Raw genomic sequence first — 22,116 nt, forward strand, 5'->3', positions numbered from 1 at the left:
CATATTGTCATAAAGGGCCCATAGCTGCCCACCCCTGCCGTAGATAGTCTTATTAGGACTGCAGATTAGCTGTGCAGTTTTACATCCAGTCAAGGGTATTGGAACTGGATTCCTTTGAAGGGAATGGAAGTTCCATGTATATTGGAGTAGAACTGCACCACTTTATTAAGGCTTTGCATTGGACTGAAGCATCTAATTAAGATTACAAAAAAAGCTCTTGGGACATAAGTCCCATTAAATGTTATGGGATTTCTCTGCAAATAAACCTGCTTAGGAATATGTGCCAAGCCTAAAAGTTATTTTCCATGCCCTCTTAAATGAGAAATTAACTCTAAACAGAAACATATCCATATATTTTTCATATGTACTTGTGCACATGTATTTGTTTCTTACTGCTAGACATAATTTCTAGGGGTTTCAATTCCTATTGGAACAGTCTACTTCGTATAGTTGGGGCCTTTAAAATGTTACAATAGGCTTTGATCTGTGGCATTATGATTTCTTTACTATGAAAAGGGCAACTGAATTTTACTGACCTGTTGCAAAATAGGGATATTTTAATAATCTAGACAAGACAACCTGCTGATGATGTTATCTAGTCTGGTAATGAAACATTCAGAAACTAAATTGAAACAAGCTTGGAGAGCAAACCACTGCCAAAATCTAAAACCCGAGCTATAAGTATTTTCTATTATTTCAATCTATACAAGTATTTATTTACTGTCCGAAAGCTTGAGATCCAGTCACAAAAGGGTCCACTCATTTCCATTTCAAGATGCTGTCATTACAGTTTCAATATCAGGGGATCAGTGGTGGTATTCAGCCAGTTCACACTGCATCGGGTGAACTGGTAGCAAGGATTTGGCAAGTTCTGGCTGGCCACGTCCCCCGACCCAATCGCCTGGTCACCGCTGGCTCGCTTGCCCTGCCTGTCCGATGCTCGCTCACCCTGCTCACCTGACGCTCGCCCCTTAAGGTATTTCTTTCTTTTTTTCCCTTCCGACAATCAGCTATTCATATGATCAGCTGTGCTGGGATTCCCCTTGCTGAGGCCCAGGAAGGCAAAATATGGCTCAGCCCTCCCTCCATATTTTGCCTTCCTGAGTCCCAAAGGAGCAAAAATACCCTCCCAGAGGCTCCTCTGAGGCCAGGAAGGTCCCAAAACGGAGCGTGGAGGGTGCTATGTGGCCCTCCCATGCTCTGTTTTTTTTTCTTCCTGAATCCTAGAGGAGCCTTCTGGCAGCAACACATTCCAAATAAATAACCTAATTATTTGATGCATAACTCTTGCTCAAAGAAACTGCCTTCCATTACTCTAAATAATTGTCCTAAATTCAACTAATTTTGACTGAAGCATTTATTGTATAAGCAGATTCAAAATATGTCCCAACCGCATACAGTTAACCTCTTTGAAGGAGAACTATCAGCTATCTGTTTGCTGCCAGAAGTCTTACACAGATTTTTTTTTTAAACATGCTAGCTATGCATGTTCTTGTAGTTATCAACAGTTGTTATCAAACATCAATTTTAACATGCAAAAGAGAACCACAACTGTATTTGCACAACTTGCATTGCCCAGTCATGCAGTGTCAATATAAGCTAACTCTCCTCTTCCTAGTATTCTCCAGATATGGTGGGATTACTAGTTTGCCATGGCCTCATCACATTCATTAAACTTCAGTATTGATAATGCTTTTTTTAAAAAAAAAAATGGCTTGGGTACATTCTTCCTGTTATCTACTTTGAAATGTGACTCCAGATCCCAGCCTGAAAATGAGGTTGCTCTTTGCTCATCCCAGCCAATGTGGGAAACCTGTCAGGTAGAATAAAAATCTGAGGGATTTATTTCAGGGATTGCTTTTCCCTGATTATGTCTATCAGTCCCATTAGATCTAGCAGCTCCTCCCACTTCTTTTACAACCTGAGATGTTAGGAACATTCCTTTCTGAGTTTCTGGCTTTGCCTGTTGCGCAGCTGCAGGCTACGTGACCTCTTATCTGATTGTTCACTAAGCGACATCTCTTCCCTTCCCCCATTCCCTAAAGGTCTTTCCCACATACAACTTCAGATATCTAATTTCTGTGCTGTAATTCAGGCAGCCCATCTTACTGTAGGTCTAGATCGGGTTTAATTGGGACTATGGCAATTACAGTAAAATGCATCTGAGTGACATGAGATGATTCTGGGTGACATTTTGCAATTATTTTTTGGTATCTGTCACAAGCAGTAGTCAATCTTGCTAATCACCATATTCCCCAGTACATCATTTCATTTCTAAAACTTCTTTACTGCCTTCAGATTTTTTCTGGGTCAGTATATCACTGCATGCTCTTTATTATTTGAGTCAAGGACTCCTTTTCTCCACATGAATGGTCCAATTTTTAAAATAACTTAAACTGGTAACTTCTTTATAAGTATACTGCTCCTGAAGTTTATCTGTTTGAGATTAGACCTACAAGATATCTGAACAGACAAAGGAAAACAGGGACAATTGGAAAGGAAGACAAATGGGGGGAGAGAAGAAAACACTAATAAAGAGAATATTTGTAGCTTAAAGGAAAATATTTGTAGGTTAAAAAGAAGGGTCCTTGGTGCTTTCTGAACTTGGTTATTTTCTTGCAAACATTTCATTATCCAAACTTGATAACATCATGTCACTGATCATGTCACTAGTTTCGGTAATGAAAGGTTTGCAAGAAAACAACCAAGCTTAGAGAAAGTGTTACTGATTTAACTGTCTTGGCATCCACAGTAAAAATTACAGTGAAAAACCTTAGCAAGAAAAAGTACCTAGGTTTTACATGTATATAGGAAATGGAAGTTACTTTTTCCAGAATCAGAAAGACTGGTTTTTCAATCCCAGAAGTATACTAGAGCAAGCCTGGCAGCCTGACATGGGGGGAGGGGGAGAGGGGGGAAAGGGGGATGGTTTTGTGTGAGGGGCAGGCGTATGCATGCGCATACACCTTCATTTGTGTGAGTGATGGGCAAGTGGGGCTGTGAGTGCCGACACTCCCTACTTGTGTGAGTTGGGCTGTGTGCACATGTGCCCACCACTCACATGGCCTGTTTGCGAATTGGCCACGGCCCGCTAGTAGCCAAAAGTAGCCCACAGGTTGGGGACCCCTGTACTAGAACTTTAGTTAGGAGGCAAAAGACTTCAGCAAGTAACTGATCAAGTTCTTGTCAATTTCAAGCAGCCACAGAAGCTGGCCAGAAGGCACTAATCAACTAATTAAGGTCAGAGAGCAAACCTTGTTAACCCTGCAGCTGGCATTTATTAGGAAAGTACTACACCATAGAGCAGGGGTGTCAAACTCATGTTGTCACAACATGATGTATCGTATCGGGTAGTGGTGGGATTCAAACTTTTTTACTACCAGTTCTGTGGGTGTGGCTTGGTGGGCATGGCAGGGGAAGGATAATGTAAAATCTCCAGTCAGAGGTGGCATTTGCTGGTTCTCCAATCTACTCAAAAATTCCGCTACTGATTCTCCAGAACTAGTCAGAACCTGCTGAATATTACCTCTGGTATCGTGACTTTTTCCCTCTTCGCTAAACTGGATATGGGCGTAGGCAGTATGTGCTTCATCTGGCCCATGGGCCGGGAGTTTGACCGCCCTGCCATAGAGAAACGTTGCTCAGGAAGCTTGTTAGATACTCAAAAAACCAGAAAATATCGGATTTTAAAGCTATGCCTGCCAGAGAGAGGACATGAGGACCAAAGGGAGAACTTGTCCTCCTTTTGCTGGATGTCTAGTAACCCTATTTGGAATGGATGAGAGCATTCTAATTTGCTATACTCAGGCTCTCCAATACCCTTCCAAATTATGCTCATTTTGGTCTACCATGTGGCTAAAGGTATTTTAAACAGAGTTAGGAAAATTTGCAGGAAAATGAGTAAATGGAACACTCTAGGATTAAGATTCTGTAATAAAGTGCTAGAACATCTACACAAACTACTTATTCTTTATGAAAAAATCTCTGCATTGTCTTGCTATGTAATATAAAAATATTGTGTTTTCCCTCAAGCCAGGGTGCTGGCACTTATTTAACCTCATTTTTTTATGCCACCCAATAAAACGACTCTTGGGGTTTATAGCAAAATTGTAACATAAAACACACCATTTTACTAAAACAATCGTCTCCATAACCTCTCTTTACAAAAACGAACAAACATGTAACAAAAACATTACTAAAAATGGATGTTCTTTCATTAGAAGCCAAATGCCCATGGAAAAATCCAGATGTTCAGGGCTTTCTGGAACCACCCAAAATGAAGTATCTCAAGTTCACTTTTCAGGCAGTCATCTCAGAGGTCTTCCTGCTCTCCAGTGTTCTTCCTTGCCTTTCACATGGACCAAACTTTAAGGGCTTCTCTAGATGCCCATATGGGGCAAGCAGAATCATCCTGAGTATGTTCAAATCAACCCCAGGCCCCTTATAAAAGCTAGTACAGTATGAAAGAGACAATAGCTTTTTATCGTCTCCTCTGTCTCTCGAGCAAAAATGATTTTTTTCCGTCATGTAGAAATCAATCAATAAGTATATAAAATTTAAAAGGGAGGGAAGATTTTGCCCAAGTTTTGCTTCTGATTTCAGGTATAGTTTGATTCAAGATTATTTGATTTGAAAGCATGCTTTGATTTTAAAAAAAGGCTGCTCTGCTTCAACATTTCACACTGAATTATCAAAGCAAGTCCATTCATTTTTATAGTACTTTGATCCAGAGAAAAGGGTAAAGGGTATTTTGCACATATATGTGTATGTGCAAAAAAGGCCTTTTTTCAGTTTCATCAAAGCATTATGACTACTCCTATCTAGGGCTTTGATCTGGGGTATCATTTCAGTCCAAGGCTTCATTTCAATTTGATTCTTTGCTTCAAAGTGATGCTGTAATTGAAGCTTTGTTGAGCTGAATCACTGCTTTGAATCTACACAGAGTCCTATAAATATATTAATCCTAATACTCTGTTTTTCCTTGTGTCTGTGATGAAATCTATCCTGCTATCCTACAACTGTAAGTTTAGTCACCATATTAGTTGGCTATTGGCTTGTGTATTGTCCATGGCAACTGTTGTCAGTGAGAATACCAGTCAAATCATAATATAAAAACACTTGCAGTAAATATTAGCAAAAAGTATGAAGTATAATTTTTAAAGGAAAAACAAGCTTGTTTTCGAAGTTTTTAATATTATTTGATATTGCGTGCCTAACTAGACTGTTGAAAAGGCAAGCTGCAGAGGACATCCCACTCAAGATTTTGAATTTTGATGAACATCCTTTACCAGCACCCAACCTGTGTAGACTGTATTGCCATCAACAGCTTTAACATTACCTGCATTTGCATAGATAATTATCTTAAAAGGAATAGAAATATAGTAATTACACCCCAGCATAATATGAATATCTTAAAAAGATCCACATGTCAACTACCTAAAATGCAAGAAATGTCCCTCACACAGAAGGAGAACTCATAATTTTCCTGTAGAGTTTGTCCCAATTTCAGGTAAACATATTTCCATTGTAGTATACTTGTTTTGCATACTCGTAATACTGCATTCCTATTGGACAGATACTGCAGCCTAGCGATTGGTAGATAACAACAGTTCTAATTGGCCGCCTAAGTGGCGGGAGTTTTAAATAAATGCCATTGGTTGCGAGCCACGAGCAGCCGCTATAAAAGGGGCTGCCGCGGCTCGACTTCAGTTGAAGTTACTAACAGTTAAATAAAGAGCTGAACTCAACTCCGGTCTCAAGTCTACTTTGTTCCGGCGATAGAACATCCATGATGACAGGAAAGGTCAGGAGAATGGAGCTGGAAAGCAAGTTAGTGGGGTGGGGAGGGAATGGGATGTTGCAGTAACCTTCCCCTGCCACACCCACCAAGCCACGCCAAGCCCACCAAGCCACACCCATAGAACCAGTAGTAAAAAAAATGAATCCCACCACTGGTGCACCTTCATGACCACTGATTCCACCCAACATTGTCCATCAGTAATTCTAATTTCACTGTGACATTAATGAACTTTGAGGCAAGCAAGACATCAGGCCATCAACATGCCCATCACAAACATGCCTTTGTTTCAATGACCAAACCAGATGTTTCTAAGAGTCTACATCATGGAAATAGTTCCTTAAAAAGAAAGTATATTTATGGTCCTCCTTTAATAATCTTTGGAGATTCTCAATCATTCAAGTCATGGTTTTTCCAAAGATGCTTTTTTCCCCAAAGGCAATTGGACTTTGTTTTTTTCTTTGAAAACAGTTTCCTTCTCATGCAAGAATGAGAATCCAAAACTGAAGAAGCTTCTTGGATGAAAAGTAGTTTTTTTCAAAGAAAAATCAATAAAACCAAGAAGGTCCAGTTGCCTTTTGGAAAAAGCATCTTTGGGTCCTCCTTTAACAGTTCATTTTTCTTTTCCTATCCATGATACCACCCTTCTTTCCTGACCCCCTTAATTTTTAGCAGCATGGAATCTGTCATCCTGCAAAAGGCATATTCTAATGCCTGAAAATATGGTTGGTATCGCACTGGTGCCTGTGAAATCATGTTAGAAGCCAGATGAGTGGATATAATAATAGTGCTTAGTGAAATGCTAGTGGGAAGCTTTCTTGCCCCCTCCCTCTCATTTATATAAGCTCACATTCACACAATCTCTTTTCTCTGTTGAGATCACAGGGTAGCAAAGTTAAACTTCCTGTTACTTTCCAGGTATTTCTCCAGGGAAGAGCTTTCAACAACCCATTCCCCACCCCCACCCCCAGCCACCAATAATTCTGATAGCTGACTGCAGGAATCAACAGACAATGTGGGATTGTTTCTTCACCCTGCCCAATCACTGGGAATAGAAAAAAAAAAAAGACTTAAAATAGGAAACATAAATATTAGGAGAAAAAAAATATCTTCCAAGAGTGCTATGATTCTCTAATTAAGCTACTTTAATTACTAGCAGCTACTACCTAATAATGGTGTTTATCCTGACTTTCTTTCATTAATCACTGTGCTAGCTATTACATTGCATTCTGCTTGGTACTCAGTTTACATTTCTGCCTCAAATTTATTTTTCTTTCTTTCTTTTTTTTTAACACCATGTCTATCTTTTTACATTACCTTTTGGCAATCACTCATGTTTAAAATGTCTCTAGATTCATTAAAGATGCTTATCTGTAAAAACCAAGAAAATAGTTGTATAATAAGCTTAATGCCTGCCCACAGCTTAATACTAAATAATCTGTTACATTTCCAATATCTCTTACAGTAATTCTGTCTATTAAATATAATATAGTGCATGGATGTCTTTTTTAAAAAAAAAGCTAGAAAGGGATTGTAAACTGTTATGTTTTGATTCATCCACATGGCATATGGGTGACATTAGCCAACCTCTCGGCTTACTGTACTTCATAAAATTATTTTGGGATAAAAAAAGAATTGTAAAATAAAAATGACTTGGGCTCTTTGGAGGAAGAACCAAATTAATATGGTGGCACCAAAATGGAATTTGGAATTTAGTCTTTCTGCCATGCTCCCTTCCATAATTTTCTATTCCCACTGCCTATTTCTATTCTTTTCTATTCTATCTTTTTTTGTTTGTGTAGCCAATGCCCCCCGGCCCCAATAATTAACAGCTATAAGCATGCTCACACTTTTAAAAACCATTTACGGGAAGTTCCTGTAAAGGCCCGGGGACCGGATCCAGCCCGCGGGATGCTTGGATCTAGCCTACAGGGCTGCCCTGGAAACAGCAAAGGACCAGCCTATGGTGCCTCTGTCAGTAAAAACAGAGCTCTTGAGGGCTGGCCGTGGCCCTCCCGAGCTCCGTTTTGCTGGCAGAGGGTTGCAGGAGGCCGTCCCAGCTGAAAAGGAAGCTCAGGAGTCTGTTTTCACTGGCAGAGCGTTTAGCCCACCATAGGCACCCCCTGGTACAAGTGACTTCTTGCTGGCCAGGCCCCTTGGCCAGGCCCTCCCAGGCCCCTGAGATCAAACACAACCCTGATGCAGCCCTCAATCAAATCGAGTTTGACACCCCTGGCCTATAGCTTATTTGAGTAACCAATTATATGAAAACTTGTATTCAAAATGGCAGCCCCTATGGAGAAAATTTTGTACTTTCTAGGCTTCATATCTTCTCTGATCATGTGACCTCCAAAAGACCTTGCTATGATTCCCCAAATCCTGCCCTCCTTTGCTGAAATCTGTCAGTCCTGTTGTCAAATGTATTTATCCCATCAAAGGCAATGGAAATGGAGCAATCTATTTACCCTTTGTTGGATGGAAAAATGAAGATTGGACTCTCCATCACTGAAGTAGCCTTGTCCATACTTTAACTTCCAAAACCCAATAAAGAGAAACAGCCATGTCTGAGGAAATTGGGAGGTCACCCAACTTTTTCTGGCTTTTCTGGTTCTGTGATGACCGGAGCAAGGCACAGAGACCACACAGCCAGATGATAGTTTGAACTCTCTTTTATTGCCCAAACTTTCCCTCAAACATTCCCATGTTTATGGCACATCCCAGAGCAAAGTGTGTGTGTGTGTGTGAACACACCTCCAGCAGCCTCTGGCTGTGAGTAGTCCAGCAAAACACTGTTAGCATGATGGCTTCAAGGCAAGTAGTCCAGTGAAGCAAAGACAACAACAAGACAAGGAGTCCAGCAAACTCCAGATGTCAGCAACGGCACATGAAACTCCACTAATTCAGCTCCTGACAAGTGCCCCTTCCCATGGCATCTCCTTAAGTCTCAGTCCCCATGTGTGCCTTGTGAAAAGGGGCATGGTGCTCTTCTCCAGATTTGTCATGTCGGCCTGTGCTGCTCCTCCTCCTCTCCACTCTCCATGCTCAGGGATCAGGAGGGGGTGATCCTTGCTCGTCGCCTGAGCTCTGTCACTCCTCCTCTCCACTGTCTGCCCTCTCTTCCCCCCTCTCTCAGTCATCCTGCCCCTGTTCTTCCCTGCTGGCAAGCTGTCCCTGGCCTTAGAAACATGGGAGCCAACAAAACCACACCCTCAACCTCCATCGTCCCCAGCTCCGGCTCATCCTTCTCCATGGACTCTGGCTCCGATGGGGCCATGACAATTTCTCCTACTACAGTAGAACCTATTAATTTAAAATGGAGCCAATATTAATATTGCATAAGCCAGTATTTGCTATAGAGATAAATATCAAATGGCCAGCTTTGATCTTGGTAACTTTCTTTCTTAGGTATCCATCAGGTGATAAATATGTAAGTAAAAGGACAAATTTTAAAATTCTTGCACTTTCTGGAATATCAAAGGAATGTCTAGACCAGATGATCATTTGTTGGAATGCTTAATTCTGGAATCCATCAAAGGAGAGATGATCCTTAATTTTGACAAAGTTAGTTTAAGAAAACATGCTGAAATGTGGAGAAATGGTAATTGTAAGGCTTTGAAAATGTAAATTCTTAGTAGCAGCAGAAAGTGCCAAGAAAACAGAATGCTTTGAAAACTTTATAAGGGCAAATATATTAAAAGGTCAATTTAAAAAGAGCGAGAGGGATAGAAGAGGTTGCTAAAAAGCTTTATAATCTCGACAATATGATTACCTGTGAATGAATACCCTAAAACTTTATTTTAAAAAGTCAATTAGTGTCAATCAGTAACGCTAAATTATATAAGAGATTGGATGTTGGAATTCTTTTGTCAAAGTAAAAAATTACACAGGAAACTATTGCGCTTAATCAGATGTAATTATGTTAAGGACAGGATATTCAGTGTGTGTGTGTGTGTGTGTGTGTGTATGCGTGTATACATATGCACACTTATACTGAAGATGTTTGTTGTGACTCTTAAATATGAGTCAATTTGGTATAGTGATTAAGGTGCTAGGCTAGAAACTGGGAGACTGTGAATTCTTGTCCCATCTTGGCCAGTCACTAGCTCTAGTTAGCTCTAGGAATCAGGCAATGGCAAACCATTTCCAAATTGCCAGGAAAACTGCAGGGACTTATCCAAGCAGTCATCCAAAGTCAGGAATGGATTGAAGACTTCAAAAATAATAAAGAAATATCTTCAATGTTGATGCTGGTATCAAATATTTAGACATGGATCATTTGAGTTTAATGTATATGACAGCTCAGAGGCCAGTTTCAAAATTATTTGACATTAATAGGGACCTAACCCTGTCATTAATTTTATCCATTGTTTACTGATTTAAGTGTGGGTTTCTCAGTTTTGTGGACTTTCTTACACGTTTGACTGGAATGATACGGTGACAAATGAAAACTAAAAATAATCACGTGTTTTTAATAAGGCATTCTGGTTAGGGGGACAAATGAAAAAAGAAAGAAAGAAATGGGAACCAAAGAATAATGACATCAATGTAAGCTTTCCCAAAATAGTTTTCAAGGTCAATGAAACGGATCACTGCAATTGTATTAAGAAGTGCCCAGCTGGGATTGGATTCCATGCAAGTTAAAATCACAGACATCTTTGGGATAAGCAAAAGCTCTTCCACTTTCCAATATGTAAAACGATATTACTATTAAATCATTCCATTTACAGATATTGTATTGACAGATATTGTATTGAAAAACAAAATGAATGCTTCACAGAAAAAAATTGCATTATGGAAGGGCACTCCCTTGAAATATTCACTGCAAATACTATTTCTGAAGTATTACAAAACAGAATGAGTTTTAAATCAATTTGCTACACTCTGCAACAATAAGAAAAACAAAAGATTATTCTCACCCAGGAACTTAATAGAAAATTATTTAAATAAGCTAATGCTTATGTCTGAAATCCTAGAGATAGTTTGAATTAATTAAGTCACCTTTTAAAGGATTCTGTTAATATGAACACATATTATCATATTTTAAATTTATTTTATGTACCATGGAAAGGCATTTTTTTCAAAGCAATACACAAACCTTTAAAACAATAATACAATAATTGGTATTAAACATCAAGGAAAAAACAGTATTTGTTTCATTTCAAGCCAGACTTTCCATCATAAAATGCAAAACCCCAAATCGCTGATATGGCAAAAACAATTTTTAATTTAAAATTAAAATAAGATGAAACTATTCTAAGGGTGAATGTAAATAAGGAAGGATAAAGTTAATGATACATTTTTCACAGATGGAAATCTATAAATATGGCATGATATCTCCATCTTTGGCATGATTTGCACGTAAGGGTATGATTTTTTTAATCCAATCAATGTAGTCCATAATTATGGGGCTATCATTGACAGGGCTTTGATTTTTCTCACCATAATCTTTTGACTTTTAAGTTTTTTATAATACTGAAAGTCCTTGACTTATGCCCATAATTGGGGCCAGAACTTCCATTGGCAAGCTAGGTCGTTATTAAGTGTGTCATGCCCAATTTTATGACTTTTTTGTCATGGTCGTTAAGCAAATCATGGTCATTAAGTGAAGCAAGTGGTCTTTAAGCAAATCCAGCTTCCAGCTTGATTTTGCTTGTGAGAAGCTGCTTGGAAATGCTGATTATGTGACCCCGAGACACTGCAACCATCATAAATCCAAGATGGTTATCAAGGGCCCAAATTTTGATCATGTGACTGCAGGGACTCTGCAATGGTCATAAATGCAAGAACCAGACAAGTGTCAGCTTTTTCAGAAATGTCAGAACTTTGAAGAGTCGCAAAAGGAATGGTTGTAAGTCGAGGAATACCTGTAGAATCTGCCAGCAGTAGGCAGATCAATTCCATTACCAATTTAGCTAAAGATCCTTCCAAAACAATTTAACGGTACCATTGTTGTTTTTTAATCTATGATTGCAAGAACGTTTACTTCTGAATTTACAGTCACAAAAGATTCCATAGTGCTGAAGCTGCACACCAAATAATTGGAATGGAGTTGACAGCTTGTTTTTCAGTGAGCTGCTACTCTGCCATAAATGCCTTGTTGTGTGAGGGAATCAGTGCTAACATTCATGCAAAGCAGGCTTCTTGTAATGCGTAGAGTCACCTGCGTCATCTCAGATGCATACAGAAATTGGGAAGGGAAATTAAGACTCCACTTTTAACATTTGGGAGTGGATGATACCCATCCATTTGTTAGTGGTCTAAAGGGATGACCAAATCTCATCCTTAATGTCTTTGCAATGCTTCTGCCGCCCGAGCTTCTGCATTAGCGTTGTCTGCTTCTTCCTAATTCTCTCCTGTCTCCCGCCTTTACTTTTCATGAATCATAAAGTCTAAGTGCCAGCATTTCGTATCTATTTATATAAACCCTTCTTCTCCCATTTAGCTAAAAAATCTTCCAGTCCAACCCCTTACTCCAGCAAGAAGCCCTATGCCAGTGGTGGCTAGCCTTTTGGGCTCCTGTGCCAAAAATTGCAAGCGCGCCAACGTGCCCGCACTTGCATGCCAGCACCCAGAATGCAATGTGCATCCCCCCCATACCCCCTGCACATGCACGCTCAATCCCCACCCCACCCCCTTATCTGCACTGCGCCTCACAGCTGATTTTTTGGCTGGTTTGAGGCCTTTTCTGGCCTCCCAGAGGCTTGGAAAAAGCCTCTGCAAGGCTTCTCAGGCCGAATTATAGGCCCGTTTCATCACTTCTGGTACAGGAAGTGATGAAACGGGCCTATAATTCGGCCTGAGAAGCCTTGCAGAGGCTTTTTCCAAGCCTCTGGGAGGCCAAAAAAGGCCTCAAACCAACCAGAAAAAAAAAACAGCTGTGAGGCGCATGCATGTGCAGTGAGGTAAGTTTACCTGCAGCTCGCATGCCAGCACAAATGGCTCTGCGTGCCACTTGTGGCATGCATGCCATAGGTTCGCCATCACAGCCCTATGCCATCTCAGACAAAGAGCTGTCCAATCTCCTCTTAAAAACCTCCCATATTGGAGCGCCCATAGCTTCTGAAGGCAAACCATTCCACTGGTTAATGGCACTTTAAAACATCTCCACAATTTACCAAAATGAAAGAATTCCTCTTCACTGCAAAGCTTCTAAGGGCAGGCAACCAAACAATGCTTCCAGCTATCATGCTGACCTCCGTGTAAAGAGCATTAGACCTAGCATGTCTAGGTCTTCTTCCAGCTCAGGGGTTTCAAACTCAATTTCATTGAGGGTTGTGTTCATCAGGGTTGTGTTTCACCTAAGTGGGGCAGGAGTGGACATGGGGGCATGGCCAGCTTGACGTCACTCATCGAGGCTCCATTTTTGGCTGCAGGGGCCTCCTGCAGCCCTCTGCCAGTGAAAACAGAGCCCTCCCAAGCTCCATTTTCAATGGCAGAGGCACCATGGGCCAATCTTTTGCTATTTTCAGGGCAGGCCTGAGGACCAGTTCTAAGCACCCTGTGGGACACCCCTGTTCTAGCTGCTTGGAAGGAGTCGGTCCCTAGAGCAACCTACTGCAATCCCTGATAAAATGCATTAACAAGCAATGCCAACAATTTCAGCAAGTATTTTGTTTTCCAATGAGAATCCTACATATATGAAAATCAGAAGGTATGATTTTATTTCCTGTCCATTTTCAACTCAATGGAGATAAGGTTTTCCCTTAAAACACCTGCTGATATTGGGAACAAGAACCATCCTACCTGTTCTTAACCATTAGCCAACACATGCTGAGGCTGAGGGATTGCATAGGATTCTTCTGACTTTAAGAAATGATCAAATTTGCTTACTTTTTTATGTTATATCTTGGTAAACATTTATTGTTCCTTCTAAGGTAAGCTAGAATCCAAAATCTTAGAGCAGGAGTTCACAATTTTGGGAAACTTTAAGACATATGGACTTCAACTCCCATAATTTATTGGAGTTGAAGTCCACGCATCTTAAAGTTGTCAAGATTGGGAACCCCTGCCTTAGAGGATCTGTTGTTTAGCATTGCAAAATGGCCCAGTTTTCCAATTCACTTTCAGCTGTAGGACGATGGAGTATTTACTAGTAACTGAGGCTGGTTTTGCAGAAGACTTGATATAGGAGCCTTACAATCTTTCTCTCCCTTACTGGATAATGAAAACATTTATAGATGATCAACGAGGTGCTTGACCCTCTAATGATAGCAGATAAGAGAAAGCCATGCAAGAATTTGATACTTTTATAGTCAGTCTAACACAATATAGGTATTTCATTTTGTTGGTATGATTTCCTATAATGGAATTAAGTAGCCTGGCTGTAAAAAATAGCTCAGCCTAACAATTAAACAATTTCAATATGCTCAGTTTCTTATTTTTTCCAAACTTCAGACAGTTCTTTCCTATGTCTGCATTAATCCTGTGTTCTTTGAAGTATGTGCAATGCAGGTTTGTGCACATTTCTATAGTGTGCACTTTCTATGTGTTTACTGGTAAAGTCACTTTGCTTTCCAACTCTCACATGCATTTTTAAAAACTTGCTTGCTGTGATATCATGCTTCATTCATTCTTTGTTTCATTTCTTCATAAGCAGTTTTGTTTGTTTGCTAAAACCTGCCTGGATGAAATCATTGCATACACTGCATTAAGAAGAGCTTTCAAATAAGAACCAAACCACTATCTCCAAAAGAAGCAAAGTGTCACAACTTCCTGCCTCAGCAGGGGGTTGAATTAGAAGACCACCAAGGTCCCTTCCAACTCTGTTTTTCTGTTTTGTTCAGCTGCACCACCATATAGAGCAGGGGTGCCAAACTCAAGGCCCATGGGCCGGATCCAGCCTACTGGGTGTTTAGATCTGGAAACAGCAAAGGAACGGCCCATGGGCCTTGAGAAGAAAAGGGAAGGAGGGAGGGAGGGAGGGAGGGAGGGAGGGAAGGAAGGAAGGAAGGAAGGAAGGAAGGAAGGAAGGAAGGAAGGAAGGAAGGAAGGAAGGAAGGAAGGAAGGAAGGAAGGAAGGAAGGAAGGAAGGAGATTATAATGAGAGGGAGGAAAGTCCTGCCTTAGCACTTGGCCACCACAGGTGCCCCTGACATGAGTGATGTCAAACTGGCCACACCCACCCCAGCCCCCCAAGGTCAAACACAAGCCTGATGCGGCTCTCAATGAAATCGAGTTTGACATCCCTGATATAGGGGGAAATCATCACTTCAATGCACTCTGAAGAGACACCTGGCTCAATTCTCCATCAGAATGAACAGCCTCTTTGAAAATCTCTGCAAAGCTTTCTGTAGGTGCCAGGCTTATGATAAGGAATAGATGACACTGGTGTCACTATGCATTTGTACAGGTTGCATTTCTCACAAGGGGAGATCCCCATGAAATTATTTATTGTCAGTTACAGTCCCATTCCAACAAGCTTTTGTTAAATGCAGCCGATTGATCAGAAGATGACAGAAGATGATGCATATGTTGATTTATTGGGGAGGTAACGTCCGAACTGAAACTTAAAAATTCTATGTAGTGTATTTAATAATTTTTGAGGCTGTTAAGTATAGAAGAAAGTTCTTTCAAGTGAGGTACCAACCTAGGGATGCTGAACTATTTCATTTGAACCTTATTTCAGAGTAAACCAACCTGGTCCATATTAATGGTCCCAGTATATACTGAAATACGGTTTTTAATCTTTCCTAGTTTTTAAATTGTCCTTCTCATCTCAAAACATAAATATACAATTCAAAATCTATGATAAAAACATATTAGTATAAAATAGTTTTTAAAATAAACATCTAAGAAAATATGTACAAAATAAATGTTTAGGAATTCATTGAGAGATATTTCTTTCTTTTTTTTAATTGCAGATTAAAACAGAAAGCAGACAGATTGCACTTAATGAAAGAACATCTGTAAAGTGAATAAACTGCTTTTGCCTTCCATTCTGAAACCATCTGCCCTAATTAGGAAGTTACCATAGTTAAAAAAGCAGCAATAGGTAGAAGCATGTTTAGCAAATGTAGATTTATCATTTTTTGGTTTCATGTTTTATGTTTGCCTGTCTACATAATTTTCTAACTAACAAATATACATGAGACAACTAATATAAACCTGAAGAGGAAATTCCCAAGCTATTTTTAAAAACTCCTCTAGTTTTGATTTCTGCAATCAAAACAAGTTATAGCAGTAGACCAGAAAGCTTTCTAAAGATAATCTTAAGATTCCAGTTTCTTCCATCTGACTTTACAGTTTTAAATTGCTGGTCTTCTTTGCAAAGCAGTATTATTGTGTTTTTGACCCACTGTTCTTCTGTTTTTGATTTCTAAATTTTATTTTCTCTAAGCTTTTAATTCTTCTGGCATGTTTTACAGTTATTTACTCCATAGTAGCAGCATGTTCCAGAAGAGGCATCTAGTGATCAGTCCCTTTGCCAGAATGTGCTCAGATGCAGAGCATGCATTCATATTGCTTTTGATATTTGCACTTGAAAATTATCCATTTTAATATAATCTGGGTAAAGTGAAAAGTGGCTGAGGAGTATAAATTTAAGTGTTGCTGCTTTGTCAATTGCCAAATATGAAGATAATACTGGTGCGATTAACATACCAGGAAAAAATCCAATTTGTGATGATGCAATTCCTTGGAGTTGTTCGTAGCAGTGCATTCTCATGGTTGCACTCAAGCTATGAATAGTGACTGCATTCTCATAGCTGTTGGACTTTAGCCATGAATCTTATTTGTAATTACTGTGGCTTGCGGAAGTAGGTACTCAAAATTAAATATATAATAGTAATAGGAGATTCTCTTTCCGTGCCAAAGCTATTCTGAAAAAGAGTTTAATTTTCTTGACCTTTTGAGTGTGCATCTCTTCCAATGCTTTTTGCAAAATACCATGGAATGTTCTTGTCTGTTCAAATGTCATAAAATACTTCTCAGTAAAAAAGGTAAAGAAGAAAAAAAACAAAAGGAAACAGAAAACCCACAGAGGTTAAACAGTTAGCTCTTAAATGTATTTTGAAAAGTAGCTTGCCTAATGTTAATTCATTTGAAAGATATCTCTTTTTTAATACTGCATTTATTTGTCAGATGAACTTTCCTGAACATGCAATATTTGGAACTTCATAAAAGATAGATAGATAGATAGATAGATAGATAGATAGATAGATAGATAGATAGATAGATAGATAGATAGATAGATAGATGGATGGATGGATGGATGGATGGATGGATGGATGGATGGATGGATGGATGGATGGATGGATGGATGGATGGATGGATGGACGGATGGATGATGGATGGATGTTAGAGCAATGTGAGACATAGGTTCAAATTTTTGTGGATGCCTATTTTATTTATAGGAGTGTTGAGTTGTTTCATTCAGATTTGTAGGTTTTTCAATTGGGTTAGAACAAATAACCTAGTTTAATCTGATTTGACTCAGAAAGTCAGCTTGATTCAGAAGCATGAACATCAGATTGAATTTCTGAGCTGCAGCTTTGACCAGTGAAGAGCTTGGAAGAGATTTTCCTCAGGCCCCAATCTTTTTTACTGGAAAACTCTTTTTTTAGCTAATTCATGAGTTCACCTATTTCATAATGTTTCATACTGTTAGAAGATGTGATTTTTAAGCAACCCTATCTTCTAAAATCAACATTGAGAGTCATTCTTGGAAATTTTGCAGAATTAGAAGCCAAAGCAGCTCATTTGCATGACCCACCTGACTACTGATAGGCTTTATGATTTTATCCAAGCACTTATAGTGTATCCTTCCAATTATTAGTTGGGCAGAAGAAATTAGAACCATGACATAAGTTAAGAACACATTTGGTACAACATTTACTTGTGGCTCTCTCTGTACGAAAATGGAAGGAAGGAAAAGAAAGACACAGAGACAGAGAGAAAAATATGTTTTATATGCCACTAATAAGCTTCTTAGTGATATAATGAGGCAATGCATTCCTGTAATTATCTAGTCATTTTTTTAAGCTATTATTTCACCCACCACTATTTAGAAATGCATTTATATGCTGAACTCCAGGGAAAAAAATTGTAGCCTTCATTAACATTTTCCTAGGATATACAATAAATTGCTCTTCAGCCTTACTAGGAGCATACCTAATAGCCAAAGACTGAGATAAAAGCACTGCATCAGAAAAGCTATATGTGCTGGCCATCATTTGCACACCTACTGTAGGTCAATAGCAGTTTCTGAAGGGCCAACATTAGATGATAGACCATGCTGGTAGAAATTGTAAAGGAACCATAAAGCAAGAAACAGGGTGGAGGTGAGATGAAGAAAAGGAATTCCTCACATTTGTCTAATGGAGATTCACAATCATCCAGATCGTGGTTTTCCCAAAGATGTTTTTCAAAACTTTTTTCTTTGAAAATGTTTAGCTTCTCAGCAAAGAAGCTGAAGATGCTACTTGGATTAGAAGCAAATCATTTTCAAAGAAAAAATAATCAAGAAAGCATAGTTGCCATTTAGAAAAGCACCTTTTGAGACATTCTTCATTTTTCTACAGCAGAAAAAAAAAACTCAGATCCAACAGGGTAGCCAGTTCTTGGTTTTCTAAGGGGTCGTGATCATTTTAAGGCAGAAAAAAACAGCAGCCTAGCTTTCCGCTATGATTCTCTTCAGACCACTGTTGTACATAACCTGATCAAAATAATGGTGGAAGACTTTTGTAACCAGCTGTGTATACTAGTGGTCTACTTTTGTGAGTTTACTGTCCATTCCATGCTGACCCCATATAGTAGGTCAGCTCTAATTGCAACACGTCTACCTTTCTTTCATTTATATAACTTTCAACCTTAAATATTCCAAATATTCCTTTGTTATCATGTGGTTCTGGGCTCCCTTCGTTAGAGTTTACTTTTAGCCATATATCCTCATTTTGCCTAGTGTCAGCCTCTATCTCTCTACCCGGAATCAATTTTCCTTTCTCTGCCAGAGTCATATTGTGTTTCTTTGCCTAGAGTTTATCTGCCAGCCCACCTCTTTCATACTGTTAGAAAGTGCCAAGTTCACAAACAATCTGTTTAGAATTTGGGATGGGCATTCTTTGCAGTAAAGGTTGCTAACCCATTTATCTTCATCACTTTATGTTTTATTGTATTCCAAAACAACAAACTTAACTGGCATTTTTGAGACCCCTATTTCAAGTTGCTTGGCATGATTAGCCTCCTCATAGAGATGGCTTACATGATTGTTTCACCTTTATGCAGTTGAAAAACAGTGCAAATTACATGTTGTTCTAGGCCATACTTTGACCAAGGGAACTCAATTTTTATCAGTCTTGTCACCAAACTATTTCTGTGGCACCAAACTATTTCTGTAGTAATTTCAACCTGATTGGCACGCTTATGATGCTTTGGATTAGGCCACTGAATCAAATTAGAGGTTTCCGAATTCTCCTAGTAGAAAATTAATAATCCAGCTTTTCAAAGTCTTGAACACTTCCCCAAATTCTGCATTACAGCACTGATGAGTCTCAATAACAGAGTCAAAAGTGAAGGTAACTATCTTTTCTGACTGGAAATTGTGAGAAAAACTCTGCTCAGGGAATGCTTTGACTGGAAGGACCACAAGCATTCAAATCTGTATTTTTGAAGATATGTTAATTTGCATGAATATAATACTTAAATATTAAGATTTTATTACAGGTGTCAATCTGTTACTGGATCAGCCTTCTAAATTAGATCTTTTATTTCCCTTATAGGGATACGATGATAGATATGGGGGTGAATATGATGAACCAAGTTATGAAGCCTATGATAACAGCTATACTACACAAACACAGAAGTAAGTACTAATTTTAATGACAAACTGCCCCTGGGTTTCTGTAAATTTTTAACTCTTTATTCCATCGCAGGTTATTGCTGGAACAACATCTTAACGTATCTCAGTTCTTACAATATGTTTTTCAACAATATTAAAATTATTACATTTCATGGTGCGACAGTCAAAATGGAAGTGAATTACTTTTTTCCCAAAAAAACGATCCCAAAGGAGAAGGCTTCTTGTAAATGGGCTACCATTTCTGCCCAAATGCAGTCTCTCATTTTTGCTTAAATCTCTTCCTGATAGATGACTATAATGCAGCAAATATAGCTATGAGAAGAACAACACAAACAAAAACAAAAGTAACCTATAACATTATAGTAGGCAATCATATTTTATTGCTGTTGTTTATAATGTTTAATAAGCCAATTTGGTCAAGCCATTAAGGCACCAGGCTAGAAAGCAAGAGACAGATGTGGATTGAAATCCCAATCTCAGTTGGGTGACCTCGAGCCAGTCCTTCTCTCCCAGCCAATCTATCTCACAGGATTGTTGTGGTTCCCCAGAAAGAGGAAGGTGCTTTGAATATGTGCAGCACTTTGAATTATTTGTAAAAAGAATAAAGGCAGGATATGAATTAGATAAATAAGTAATAAAATTTGAATTTGTAACAAATTATTGATGTAAGAGGCGGGCAAAGACATGGTAGATATGCAAGACTGTACAAAAAATTTCACTCCCAAGCCCATGAAAACTATACACATTGGAAACCAGGAACAGAATTAGGTTCAGTAACACCATGGGAATCTTGTAAGACCAGAGGCTCAGGATGGCTTACATAAGAAAGACTCTGAACAAAAACTTGGGATGCAAGATAGTATAAAGAAGCAGAAGTCAAGAACTGATAAGGCATTCAGCAGAAAGGAATTTGTGGCTCAACAAAAGTGAAACGTTTGCTACTGAAGAAGATAACTGAGTCTTTCAAGGCAAGGTATATTAGAAGGTGCCTAGCACTGAAAGGGCAAATCATTGTTTTGTATGTTCTGCAATGGGTTGTGAGAATAACCTTGAAAGACAGGAGGAAGAACCCCACCCTAGGCAACAGTTTGGTAAACAAAATTGGAGCCCAAACAGAAATGTAAGTTGAGACAGCATCTCAGAATTGATCGTCCCTTAGTTCTCTGGTACATACAGGTCAGGAAGTGGGGAAATACCTTTCAGACTTGCAAGATTCAATAGCCTTGCAAGAAAAGTAGTTTTTACTATTCATAGACTTTGGTATCCTGCTCTGCACTGCTTCAAAAGCTGACATCAGTCTTGCATGTCTCAAACTCTCTTTCTAGAGAGGTGGAGGATCCCACTTTGGCTTATAGAGATGGCCTGTCATCCTAGAGCAGGGGTGTCTAACTCAATTTCATTGAAGGCGGCATCAACGTTTTGTTTGACCTCAGGGGGCCAGGGTGGGCATGGGCAGTTTGTCACTTGTGCTGGGGGCACCTGTGATGGCCCAAGTGCTCTGCCAGCAAAAATGGGCTCCTGAGCTCTGTTTCCAGTTGTGACAGCCTCCTGCAACCCTCTGCCAGCGAGAACAGAGCTTGCAAGGATCGCTTGCAGCTCTCCTGAGCTTCATTTTCTCTGGCAGAGGCACCACGGAGAACCTTCACTGTTTTCAGGGTGCCCCTGTATACCAGATCTAAGCTCCCCATGGGCTGGATCCAGCCCATGGGCCTTGAGTTTGAGATCCCTGAACTAGGATATCCAGGGGTGGGATTCAAAATTTTTAACAACCGGTTCTGTGGGCGTGGCTTAGGTAGTGAGTGTGGCTTGGTGGACATGGCTTGGTGGTTATTGGCTGGGTGTGGCCAACTCAATATTACTTACATCAAGGCACGCATCTCCTCGCCTGGCCTCTCATGACTGGCCTTTCATGACTGTGAGGATGCTGCAATAATCGTAAGTGTGAAAAATGGTCATAAGTCACTTTTTCCAGTGCCATTGTAACTTTAAATGATCACTCCACACAAGCAAAGTACCAGCAAAGGAGGGGGAAAAAAACTCCAGAGACGTTCCTGAGACAGGAACTCTAGTTCTGCCAAGAATGTAATAAGGGTTAACGGAGAGGCAGTTTCTGTAAGCAACACCAGAATGTTTCTTTCCTGCCTTCCTTACAGGATTAGGCCAGTCATTTCTTCTAACAAGCGCTTCTCCAAACTGCTTAGAATGTTAACAGCCGGTTCTAGTGAACTGGTAGAAGGTGTGAACTGGTAGAATCCCACCCCTGCCACTATCTTTTGAACACCTTGTTGTAATGTTATTCCAACTGTTGCATTACATTGCTATTTTTCTTTGCAAGCACAAGTATATTAATCCTACTTCCTCTTATCCTACTATAAAAGAGTCACCCAAATTCTTTTATCTGCTATCCCTCTCATCGTGGGCAATGTTTGTTTTATTATTACATTTGTACATTATTTTTCCTGTAGAAAATTCAGGGTTTGTACTTGTGGCCTCTCCTCATTTCCCAACCAAAGCCTTGCGGAGT

The 22,116-nt window shown here is 39.5% G+C and overlaps 1 protein-coding gene across 8 annotated transcripts in view; it reads left to right on the forward strand.

The window, feature by feature from the left end:
* Nucleotides 1–22,116, forward strand: part of KHDRBS2 (KH RNA binding domain containing, signal transduction associated 2) — a 451,754-nt gene that overhangs the window by 364,570 nt on the left and 65,068 nt on the right. For all 8 annotated transcript variants that reach the window (XM_087945325.1, XM_087945319.1, XM_026665139.2 and 5 more), the window contains exon 7: nt 19,513–19,595. In XM_087945325.1, the coding sequence (XP_087801451.1) occupies nt 19,513–19,595 (83 nt within the window). The remainder of the gene's footprint in view (nt 1–19,512; nt 19,596–22,116) is intronic.

The sequence above is a fragment of the Notechis scutatus genome, chromosome 1, assembly GCF_049901735.1.
Source record: "Notechis scutatus isolate UNSWTSFEM ecotype Mainland chromosome 1, rNotScu1.2, whole genome shotgun sequence".
In the NCBI taxonomy this organism is placed as follows: domain Eukaryota; kingdom Metazoa; phylum Chordata; class Lepidosauria; order Squamata; family Elapidae; genus Notechis; species Notechis scutatus.